Source organism: Xyrauchen texanus, chromosome 15 (assembly GCF_025860055.1).
Source record: "Xyrauchen texanus isolate HMW12.3.18 chromosome 15, RBS_HiC_50CHRs, whole genome shotgun sequence".
Classification (NCBI taxonomy): Eukaryota; Metazoa; Chordata; class Actinopteri; order Cypriniformes; family Catostomidae; genus Xyrauchen; species Xyrauchen texanus.
Genome location: NC_068290.1, coordinates 6,370,077 through 6,382,962, shown reverse-complemented (window position 1 = coordinate 6,382,962; position 12,886 = coordinate 6,370,077). Strand labels below are relative to the sequence as shown.

At 35.7% G+C, this 12,886-nt stretch overlaps 1 protein-coding gene across 6 annotated transcripts in view; it reads left to right on the top strand.

Moving 5' to 3' along the window:
- Positions 1-11,635, top strand: part of syngap1b (synaptic Ras GTPase activating protein 1b) — a 172,420-nt gene extending 160,785 nt beyond the window's left edge. For 3 of the 6 annotated variants that reach the window (XM_052144281.1, XM_052144286.1, XM_052144288.1), the window contains one exon: positions 6,243-8,948. In XM_052144281.1, the coding sequence (XP_052000241.1) occupies positions 6,243-6,548 (306 nt within the window). In that variant the 3' untranslated portion in view covers positions 6,549-8,948. Of the gene's footprint in view, positions 1-6,242 lie in introns of all 6 variants that reach the window. The other 3 variants (XM_052144284.1, XM_052144282.1, XM_052144283.1) reach the window with 3 other exon arrangements.
- Positions 11,636-12,886: the final 1,251 nt, after the last annotated feature.

The window sequence follows — 12,886 nt, the reverse complement described above, 5'->3', positions numbered from 1 at the left end:
TTTTGAAAAAAATTACAAAAGCAAAATGTTTCTTTGTCAAGTCAACATAATAAATAAATGATGAAGGATTGGAACTCCAATTCGGTTGATGTACAGGGAGGCAGTCTGAAAGATAATCTCCCACAATTCTGTTTTAATCCACAATGTTTTTCTTTTATCTTAAATGAAGTAAATGTGCCTGATCAAACACAATCTAAACAATTCTGAATCATGGACTTAATGACTCAACACATTTGAAATATATTTAGTTTAGTTGCCAGCATCTAAAACTGTAGCTAAAAATTGTGTAATGCAGTCTTGGGAGTGGTGGTGGTGTAGTGGTCTAAACCACAAAACTGGTAAACTGGTAATCAGAAGATCGCTGGTTCGAGCCTCACAGCCACCACCATTGTGTCCTTGAACAAGGCACTTAACTCCAGGTTGCTCCGGGGGGATTGTCCCTGTAATAAGTGCACTGTAAGTCGCTTTGGATAAAAGCATCTGCCAAATGCATAAATGTTGGGGAATTTTACTCTTCATAGTAGCATGTTGCATAATCACATTATTCCTAATTAAACTAACTAATTTCTTTATATTGCTACTTTTTTCATGGAAAGAAATGCGTTAGCCACTCGCCGTACTTTTGCATTAATTTTTCCCTCTCTCTAACAGAACGGTAGCACTTTTCTAGGCATACAGGTGTTTCTTTTTTGCATTCAAAGTAATTTTCTTTCTTCTTCTTTTTTGCTGAGGACAAGTGTTACTAAACTAAATATATGGTTACACTTTAAAATAAGGTTGAATTTGTTAACATTAGTTAAAGTGTTAGTTCACCCAAAAATGAAAATTGTCCCATAATTTACTCACACTCAAGCCATCCAAGGCACATATGACTTTCTTCTTTCAGGCAAACACAGTCAGAGTTATATAAAAAACATATCCAAACTCTTCCAAACTTTATAATGGGAGTGAATGGTACCTTAGATTTTGAAGCTCAAAAAAGAGCATCCATCCATCAAAAAAAGTAACCCACACAGCTCCAGGGGGTTAATAAAGGCCTCCTGAAGCGATGCGTTTTTGTAAGAAAAATATCCATATTTCTAATTTTATAAACTATAATCACTGGCTTCCGGTAAGGGCCGTCCGCACGTTCACAAGGGAGTCGAGTTCCGGCATATGATGTAGGCGTAAGCTCCGGTGAGAAGAGACGAACACATACGTTGTATGTTAACATTAGTTAATGTATTATTAACTAACACAAATAAATGAGCAATTCTTTTTTTTATTCATTAACAGTAACCAATATTAATAAATGCTGTAATGATACTTAATGCATTAACTAATGTTAACATATATTAGATTTTATGCATTGCACTGCTGCCACATGATTGACTGATTAGATGATCGCATGAAAAAGTTGGTATTCAGGTGCCCTATTGGCCACACCATAAATAAATAGAAAAGTAACACATTTTATTTGAAAAGCTGTTTGATGGCAAATTTATTGGATACTATTTTAAAACTTTTTGAGGGTGTAAATTAAAAGAAGTATCATAATCTCTTTACTTGTTGATTTAAAAATGTAATCTGATTATGCAACACATGCTACTTGTAACACATTACCTCCAGCACTGATAATGTACCATGATTTATGATGCAACACAAATCCCCTTAAAAACTAAAATGAATTGATAATGACAGTATTAGTATTAGACAGGAAAGTGCATTATAAAAATGCTGAGTATCCTCTGCCATGTCCTGTTTCAAAGAGATGCTTGCTTCTTGGGAGTGTGTATATTTGTTTGTTTTCATGCAATATTTCATAATTTCAGCATACTTGACAAAAAAAACAAAAAACATCCATGCACAGATACACAGGGCATATGGCTCAGTGCAAGGTGAAGGACTCATCACCATGTTCATTCTATCTGCATCATCTACCTCACCATCACTCTCTGAAAAAGATGATGACAACTGGGAAATCTCCGTATCTTTCTCTGTGCTGCCCTGACAGTGGTCAGGGGTTGCTTAATAGTGTGCATGAGATCCTGAAAGTGTGAATGTACGTGTCCGTGCTTTTGTTAAAGTGTTTAAAGTGCTTCTGGTGATTTAAACGTATTTGTGTTAACGTTTGTGTTTTGAGTGCTGTGTAGCCATGTTAACAGCAAGGAATTTAATCTTCATGAATGCTTTAATACAATTTTTTATTTTTTTACATGTTCTTTTGGTTAAATGAAGACAAAGTATATGCTTATTTGAAGTAGACAGACTGATTGAAAGTGAAGTGTTTATGCGTGTTGTGCTGCGAAGTGTTGTGATTGATTGTAATTTTTAATGTACTATTGACATTCATTACGCCATTCTTAAAAGGAATATTTCTCCACCAAGCTCAAGATTAGGTTTTATAAGGTTTCTCTGGGTATTATTGGCCCTGAAGAACTGTTTAAAGACCCCATGAAATTGCTGGACAAGCACAGTTTAATGTCCTGTTTTGACATATTTCCTATTTGAACAGGAAATTTGAACAGAACGCATATATAGCCAATTGGCCTAAGTTACGCCACAGCCATTATTTGCTACTTTTTAGTTGGTTGCAGGGAGAGGACACTTTCATTCTAGAGAGTATTTATTTGACTAAAATCTGTGTAGTGCAGGATGAGTCATCAATATTTTTAGTCTGTTTTAGAGAAAGACTGTACATTTTAAATTTGTATAAAATCTGCTAAAGGTCAATTTTTTCAACTTTTGGACTGACTAGCAATAAACGTCCCAAATGTGAATATATGGGGTCTTTAAATATGTGAATTCCTATGACTCAGTAAAAAATTATTTCTCTAGTACCAAAATTGCCTGACAGACCAATTCAACTTCCATTTGATCTCCCATAGAAAAGCCTCTTTTAATGAGGTTTAAACAATGGTTCCAGACGAAAGTGTCACTCGTATGAGTTGCGTAATTCACCTTGAATGCAGTTCTGACAGAGATGCACCTTTTTCTCCTTTGTCCTCATCACGTGTCTTTTTGTTTAGTGTTGCAGCTAGTTCCAAACCTCGGTCCCCAAACCCTAACTCCATATTCATTCTCAAATAGTAGGTTCTGATTGAGAAGAGAAACAAATTGCACCAAAACTGTGTCAGACTGACTTATGTTAGCAAAGCTAGCCACTGCGCTAATGTAACAGTCTGGAACCAAAGCAAATTCCTTGGTATTTTGAAAATTTAGAATGTAGTAGGCTACTGTAAAATTGAGCCATTCAGTTTAAATTCTTATCCAAATTAAGTCATGAATTTCAAAAATAAATAACAGGTGAGTATGTTCAGAATGGTAAAACATGTTAGCAGCTGAACTGAGCTAACTCATGTCAGCCATATTGTTTTTTAATCTACTGCATTAGCTGTAGTTTTTAAAAGATGATTAACAATGTTTCCTCCCTTACTGCCCCAATACAGACTTCACTGAAAACGACTGATCTTGATGCAAAACACACTGAACATGATTTAGATATAAAATGAGCTGAGGCTACTTTTGGCACTGCACTGCGCCTCTGTAGGTAAGATTAGAGGATAAGACAAATAGAACCTTTTTCTCAACAACTTGTACATATCTGCCACATATGACAAATGTTCTAAAAGTCAATCTAAACCATTTCTTTGTGGCAGAGATGGTCTTATTAGCATTTTCACACTAGAACTTTTGGTGTGGACCCGAGACTTTTTGGCCAAACTCTGTTTAACAAGACTTGTCAGACAGTGACTAGTGCCTTTCTAATTGTGTTAAGTTTTGGTAGTTCAGCTAAAGGGACGAAATCATGACTAAAAAAGTGAAGCAAAGAGTGGCTTTCCTGTTTGCTGCTTTCTCCTCCTAATGACTATCGAGCTACAGTGGTAAACAGTTGCTGTTAATGCTAATGTGAAAGAGACATGCTGGAAGAGGGAGGTGAAGCCGAACTCGGGATCAGACCAAGCAATCGAAGTGTGAAAACTGTCTGAAATTCTGAACAGGGTCTGACACTGTTTTGGTTTTACAGAAAATTGTCACATAAAATACCAATATTTTAAATAACACAAATATAAATAAAAATGTGAAATACTTAATAAAAAGTATTTCATAAGGCTTGAGTGCAATGGAAATTGTTTTTTGTTTTTTTTTACATTTTTCCTATTTTAAATGAATAAAAACTAACTCAGCTCAAGATTAGTAAATGTATTCATAAGTTATTCTTACAGTTCCTATTTTTACTGAATGTAAACAAAGAATGAATTGTTCCATATAGTAAAGCCCTGAATTAAAATCTCAATCCCTGGGCTGGCATACCATTGTCATTCACATGTAATGCACAAATTCAGATAGCACCAACATACCACATAGACTGGATGCCATTCTCACTTCCTGTGTTCTTTTACAGTTGATCACAGTGTTGCATCAATTGCATGCTTGCATGCTATCTAGAAATCCTATTTTACTGCACACATACACTGCTGTGCCAGCTACTATTTTAAAGGGATCATATATCTAATCAGGAATCACATTTTCCTTCATGCTTTGAGATAAAATAATTTTTTGTGCTATAAAAACATATTGCAATTTAAAGTTAACAAAAATAAGCTTTGAAACTAAGCTGTTGTTCCGCACTTCCACAACTTTCTAACGTCACACAGATTTGAATATATTTGGACACATGACTGGCCACATATACATGTAAAAAATGTCCACTGAAATTACTAGTAAGATTAAGATGAATTTATGGTGTAAAATCTACTTACATTTATGACATAATATTGATTAGAGCGAGTAAATTTAACTTAAAAAATGTTGTTAATACAGTAACTTATACTTAGAAATCTGATGTACCACATGACTTAAAGAATCCTACCACAAAGAAGTTTTAAAAATGCTTTGAAGTCTATTAGACATAATCACTTTGCATTTCTAGTGACAGAAACTAGTTACAGAACTGTGCACACCTCAAATCTTGGAGCAAATAACACTATGAAATTAACCATCAACAGATATTGTTTTATCATGAATGGGTAATTTTGAGTAGAAAATTTACTTCAGTCTTCACAAAACAAGAAGTTACCAAACATAACGACAAAATTAACAATAAAAACAGTGTAAATAAATGTGCAAACAGTGCAACCAAGCTCATACATACTGAGAACACCATTCTAAAAGTATGTACTTGTTTTATTTACATATAAAGGTACTCAAATTAACAAATAAATATGAAAAGATGTTTTATTTACATTAGGATTGATACGTGATGACACATTGTAAAGATAACAAACAATTCCAAATAATATTTACTTATAAACTAGAGCATTACTTAAAAAATTGTGAATTGATTACAATGTAGAATTTACTTAATATTTTCAAGTTCACGTTTAATAAGTTATTCAATGTAGAAAATAGGCTACTTAATCTTTTCTGCTATATATTCTTAACCACAAAATATATTTTTTTTTCAGTGAGCTGATCAGAAACTTTGCACACCCTGTCACTGTGAGATAATGCAAAGGAGGTACTGTAAGATAGATAATAGATCATTCGATCAGTAGATCATTAATGATGAGTAAAATATGGGTAAACAAGCCAAATGTTGAGCTGTTCCTGGCTTGGTGTAGCACGAGAAACTCTGCATATCCCTGAAGTGTGGACCTCTCAGGAAAACAAATATTGCTAAAAAAACATATGATATGATCCCTTTTAATGCTAAATCGGTCTCAATAAATAAAGTGGCTCTTCTTCTTTAAAACCACGATTTATGAATATTTTTTAAAACAAAATCAATAACTTGGACTTGAATCATTCTGTATCATTTTTATTGACAACAACATTGGCCCTCTGCAGTGCAACCTCATAAGAGCATCACAGCCCAATGCCCTGTGTATCAACAGCAAATTGTAATCTCCTCTCCATCCCTTTCACATTCTTTTTTATGTGTCTATCCCTCTTTTCCTGAGCGCTTCTATTGATATTTCTCATTCCTCTGCTGTGCAATTCATGCTCTCTTTTTATTCCTCCTTTATCGCTCATCCAATCCCTCATTACCTCTGCTCTCTCTCTCTTTCTCTCTCTCACTTGCTCTTCTGCTGACCCCGTGACCTCCATTTTCATTTCAATACATCTATATCGATCAAAACGCCATGGGAACTCCTGTTCATCACTGACATTTGATTTTTCCCAAAATGTTCATCCTTCCATCTGTCCATTCCTGTTTCCTCTCTCCTCTCCTCCCCTTTCCTCTCTTTCTGTCTCGCTAGGAAAAGCAGCTTCCCTCCTTGGATTCAGCAAACACCAGTGTGATTTTTGGAGGAGAAATGACCAGCGCTTCTGGCTTTGGAGTCTCCAAATCCTCTACCCAATCTTCTCCCCAGAACGGAATTTTGTCATTCCAATTAGCCCCTCCTCCTCGTTCTCCTCCTCATCCACAAGTCTGCCAGAATGGAGAGCTCTGTGGCAACCAAAAATCAGCCCCAGTGACAGCCACTATGGCAACTGGGAACACCTCAACAGCATCAAGGGGAATGGGCAAGACAGTAGGGGGGAGCAGGTCAATCCATTGCTGACCAAATCCATGAAAAATTTCTCTTTAGTATTTTCTCCAAGAAAGTCACGTCCTTCATTTTTCTCCTCAATTAAGCTTTTTTCTTTTTTTTTTTTTTGTATATTACACTAAGGACAAGTGGAAGACTGGACACATCATTTCTTGCAACATCCAAATCAAAAGGGCTCTCCATTGGATCTGATAATATTACAATATCACATTTTCTTTGGATCAAAGTCAAAAGCCCCTCACACATATCTCTGCCACCACAGGTTATCCAAACCACTGGAATCCATGTTGAAAAGTCCTAACGTGGTCCACTTTCTAGGATTTTGGAATCTCCCTGATATCGTGTTCATATTCTAAGAAGCTGAAAACAACCTTGGGAATGGTGGGGACAAGCAACAATGTTTTGACATGTAAAATATCTAAATTTGACTCACAAAAAGGCCAGCTTTGTCTTAGAGAGATTTTGTCATGTCGTCTGGCATCCCTAGTGCCTTTTTGTATATCTTGACAGGGTTTTCAAACAAACACAAGAATAAGGAGAACAGAAATGGTTGTGTGAATGCCCCTCTCTTCTTGCGATTGATCATGTAAGAGGAGTTTGATGTGTTCTTCTGCCTCAATGTAACACTGAAAATGTTTGGAATTTTGAAAATGCTTTGGAATCCAATGATGGACAATGTGGCAAGTGTTGTGAAAAGTGCTTGTGGTCTTCGCATAGACTTGTGCAATGTTTTCTCTTCTCAATCTCAGAACTTTGTGTATTTAACTGGTGCTACGGAATCTCAAAGCATTGCTCTATGTCTCATCATCCATGTCTCATGTCCCTAGTTGTCTTTGCCCTCCCATTAATCTCCTAACAGGCCAATTTTGAATTTCTTTTTTCAGTGTATGTGTTTGTGATTTCAGGTCATCTCTGTCAGGAATTTTGTCTTTTTACCAAAACAAGATGCTAGGTGAGAATGCGGTTACACGTTTTCCTCAAATGGGGGCCGTGATCGCATGTGAAAAGAGATGATATTTAAAGCAATTAAGCAGCACCTTGTATGTGCACAGTTATGCTTTTGAGCTGTATATTTTGGTCTTAAAATATAGTTTAAAGTCAATGTGAAATGCCGCAACCAATTTTACTTCTGTAATGTGGCATATTTCCGAGTTAACAAGGATATTCATCAGAGGAAAAAAGGACAGGCTTGAATTTATCCATCAGGAATTGTTTGGATAGTGAAAAGTGGGCATTGCAGACCAGAATGGAGGGAATTGGATGAAAAAGTAAAATGGCAGCCAAAAAGTAAAGTTGTTTTATAGGTGTAGACCATTATGAAATTTTGATGAAAGTTTACCCAGACCAAAATGTTTTATTTGGAATAAAGTGATCAAGAACGTGCATTACAAAAGTAAACTATTTTGATTTCATATTGACTTTAAAAGATATCAAAGTAGCTCATGCATCTCCAAAGTAGCTTGTGTTGGCATTAAATAGTTATTTAGGAAACAACTTGGTATGTAAAATAATCAGATCTAATGTACTGTACTGAAATATGCTAGCTATAATTCATTTTAGTATCACTGCCATCTGGTACTGATTGTATTCCTCATCGATCACAACTGCTTTTGTTGTATTATTTATTTTGCTTATGATTAATCAGTTCATTTTCATGTTTCTCTAGTCACATGGCTTTGATACAGCACATTTCAAATCATTCATATTTAATCTAAATCATTGCACTGGTTTTGCTGATGTAAATATTGGCCTTTTTGCTGAGTTGTAAACTACTTTACCACTGTAATGTAACACTGCTACACCAATACAACAGGCCGAGATGAGAGCGTCCATATATTGTGGAGATATAAATAGTAACTGCACAATAAAAATACTACTGAGCTGTACTGTAACATTTTTAAAATTGCAAAGGCACGAGAGAAGAGAATGGAGTGATTGCCATTTTAGCTTTTAAGAGCTTCGAGGGCTATCTTTAAGTGACTTCTACTACATTTAGTAATAAAACAGGCAATTTGTCCCAAAAAAGCTTGAGAAAAATGGGATAGCAGGGTTGTCAGCTGATAAAATGTGCCATGACATGAATATACCTCAGATGTTGAATCGAATGACTCAGGTAAACTATCAATTGCCTCACAGTTTAAACGAAACAACAATTTAAGTTGAACTGCCTGTTGGTAGTTAGTCCATTTCTTCTTCGAGTTTAGTAGCAGTGATTGGTTAGTGGCTCATCAAGCATCTCCCCTTTTCCATTTTCTTTTGTATCCCCTCCTTTTATCTCCAGCCAATCACAAAGCTTCATGGAGGACAATCTGGAACCTAATTGGAGGCCTCATCTAGGACGTTCTTCGGGTTGGCCAGGTTTTAATTCAAGGGCACATTCACGTGATTTAGTTGGTTGACAGAGGGGAAATTGAGGCTTTGACTTGCTAACAGTGCCAAAGCCGATCCAAAGAAACAAATAGGTTCCCTTCCTCTGATGTGCCCTCTCTCTCTATTATAGACATTGTTTTGACAGTGACAGTGACTGTAAGATGACAGTGTTTGGATGCTTAGCGCCTGTCAGACAGTTTCTCTGTGCCTCATAATGGCTAGGAAGCACATGGGAGACATTGAGTGGTTCATTGAGAGAGCTGGAGAAATTCTAAGGATCAGATCCAAATCAAAGTTGCTGATTTTTAGTTTCTTTACTAACTACGTGAAGGATATTGATGCTCTACTTGTTCTCATTAAGATCATGCCTGCCTATGTGTCGATCATGTCTTTTATTTTAGGGAAACTGAATATGCACAGCCCTTTTCTGTTCAAAGAGACGCTTCAATTAAAATTCAGCAGATATGATAGGGGCTGGAACTATCCGAACTTTGTTTCTCATGTCCAATATGGCAGTTTTCTACTTTGTGACTGGACCTCACCTAGATGATATCACATAATTTACATGCTGGTAATGTGAGAACTGCAGAATCGAAAAATAATCCTTTTTGATAAATTACGTGACGATCTCTTGAAACAATCCTTTGCAAAGAAGTTTTGTTGAATTACGAGAAAAATTAAAAAATGACAACCTTTTATTTTACCTGCTCCCCCCCCCCCCCCGACCATGACCTGGATTCTCAACAGCTCATCTGCGAAAGAAAGATGACTTTTTTACTTAATTTATTTATTTTCAACGATTGCTGTGGAGTTCTTTATTTATGGACAATCAGACACCGTTTGGAAGTGGATCCATTTATTCCTCTTGTTTAGAAACTTGGCAGTCACACGTTTGTTGGACTGTGGGTAGTTTTACCGGAGCAAAGCCAAGTTGCTGTTTTAAATGTAACTTTATTTCCTTGTTTGGATTCCATTGGCAGGCAACACGAGCATTTCTCTGCTTCCTTTTTTCACCACTAGACAAAAATATAAATGTTGAGAGATAATGCAGGTTGAATAATGTTGTGGGTGACTGTATGTATATATACAGTGTGTGTACAGTCTTTGTGTATATACTGGATGTATGGTTATATAATATAAATATTCAGTATATGTATTTGTACATACCATATGTTTGTATATGCAGTGTACAGAATGTGTTCTTTAACACCAATATCTCTTTTTGTCAAAATGTGTGGAAAAGAAAAAGTGCAACTTTCTGGAACTGAAAAAGAATTGCATTGGCAACTTGTTGGCAGCAATCTTTGGAAGCACTTTTTTGCTCAGGCTGATGCATTGCTATGCATCTGCCACATATTTTGCCAATCTGAAGCTTACAGTCATTTTCTCATTGATTGAAACGTTTTGTAACAGTTTCTGGGTGACCAAGCAATGGTTGTACATAAATATATAGGCTAAATACCTACTGTATGTATGCATATATCAATTTTTCCAGACATGAATAACATGCCAATCTTTGCAGCTTGCATCCCCTCTTGCTTTCAATTTCAACATTGCCGTGAGTCATAAGTTTTTTGGATCGATGTAGGAGGTTGATCTCGGAAGAAATGTACCTTTTCTCTAAACGTTCCCATTTACTATACTGACCTTTTGTATGGGCTGATGCTTTATTCCCTCATTACGTGCCAAGCAACTCTAATTCGCAAGTAAAAGCTACTTTCATCCCCTGTAAATAAATGGAGTTTCCATGATGTGCCTCTTTCTAATAAATTTTAGTTGATCTTTGTCAGCCATAAGCCAATCACATTCATCTTTCTTGACAAGCCATAAGCCCAGCCCCCTAAATTTCTGTTTTTGAAAAGGGCATACACTAGGGAATTAATTTCTTGTGTGTGTGTGTGTGTGTGTGTGTGTGTGTGTGTGTGTGTGTGTGTGTGTGTGTGTGTGTGTGTGTTTATATATATATATATATATATATAGTAATAGAAAGAGCGTATGTCAGAGTGTATTGCCAATGTTTTTGGATTTATTATGAATGTTGATATTCTGGATATTGAACTATGATTATTATTATTATTATTGTAATAATGATATAATGACTGCTGTTATCATTTCATTCTTTAATTTAATTTATTTTTGAATGATTCTGAATTTATATTTTTTCGGGTGGGCTAATTATAGAAGTTAACTAAACTGATGAATAAAGAAATAATTAAATTCTTTTGTAATTCATTTATCTTATTGGATATGGCATTTTTGGTTTCTCTATCTGTCTGTTGATTTGATATTGATGCCACTCTCACTTTCAGCTTCTTATGATCTTCATAAACTAAACAGAGGAAATCCTTCCTTATTAATGCCTTCATCAGAACGGAAGACTAAACAGAAAGAAACACAGTGAAAAATTGTGATTTCAGTATTGATGTTCAGTCTCAGGCAGGTTATTTTTTTATACACACCTCTCTTTTCAAATTCCCTGTTGATGAATCCCAAATGCAGCTGCCATGGTGATACCAGCTGGTCTGTCTGTTAATCTTGTCCAGAGATGAAGGCTTGACGAGAACAGGTCTGATTATCAATATTTTAATGTCTGGCTCACATCTCACCTACAAATCAAAAGAATAAAATAAGAAATAATATTTTACTTTAAGAATTTTTTACATTGTGTTTTTGTCATTCCTGTACAGGATGTTTGCCTACCTTAAAGGAATATTCTGAGTTCAGTACAACTGAAGCTCAGTCGACAGCATTTGTGACGTAAGGTTGGTTACCACACAATATTATTTCGACTTTTCCCTCTTTTAAAAACAAAAAGTACAAATCTGGGTTACAGTGAGGCACTTATAATTGAAAGGAATATGGCCAATCCGTAAATTTTAAAATACATACTTTTTACGTAAACAATATGCATGTTAACATAATCTTAGTGTGATAAAATCGCTTACCTTATCAGTGTTAAGTTATATCTAGTATTACAACACAGTAAACCCTAAAAGGACTGTAAAAATGCCAATGTAAAAACTTTACAGCTCAAATACACAAGATTTAATTAATGCAATGCGTTTATAAAATTGTAAGCTTCACATTTCTGCCTTTAAACACTCCAACAATTAGACGGATTCACTGTAACCTTAATTTTGTTACGGGATGAGTAGATATGTGTGTGTGTGTGTGTGTGTGTGTGTGTGTGTGTGTGTGTGTGTGTGTGTGTGGCGTGTATTTATCACTTTGTGGGGAACAAATGTCCCCATAAGGATAGTAAAACCCGAAATGTTTGACCTTGTGGGGACATTTTGTCGGTCCCCATGAGGAAAACAGCTTATAAATCATACTAAATTATGTTTTTTGAAAATTTAAAAATGCGGAAAGTTTTCTGTGAGGGTTAGGTTTAGGGGTAGGGTTAGGTTTAGGGGATAGAATATAAAGTTTGTACAGTATAAAAACCATTATGTCTATGGAAAGTCCCCATAAAACATGGAAACACTACGTGTGTGTGTGTGTGTGTGTGTGTGTGTGTGTGTGTGTGTGTGTGTGTGTGTGTGTGTGTGTGTGTGTGTGTGTGTGTGTGTGTGTGTGTGTGTGTTTGTAGTCAGCATATGCCACAAATGCTGTCGATTGAGCTTAATTTGTATTAAACCAGGAATAGCTATTCCTTAAAATTCTGGGCACACAAGACTGGGTAGGGAAGGCTGTATTAATACAAACATACTTTAGTGTACTTCTTGCTAGAGAGAAAAATATATGTCAGATTTTTTTTCTTTCATTCCATTCATAAAAATCTTATTTTCAGCGGCACATTGATCTCTAAACACATTTCGACCTAAACACAATGCAAACATGTGTGCTAATAATTTTTTTTCTGGACGACAATTGGTTAATGTCATAGAAAAATGCATAAAAAAGAGATTGCCGTAAAGTAATTGGCATGGAAACCATAATTCCTATCAAAATATCTTACTGTAGTGACAGGACTATCTTGG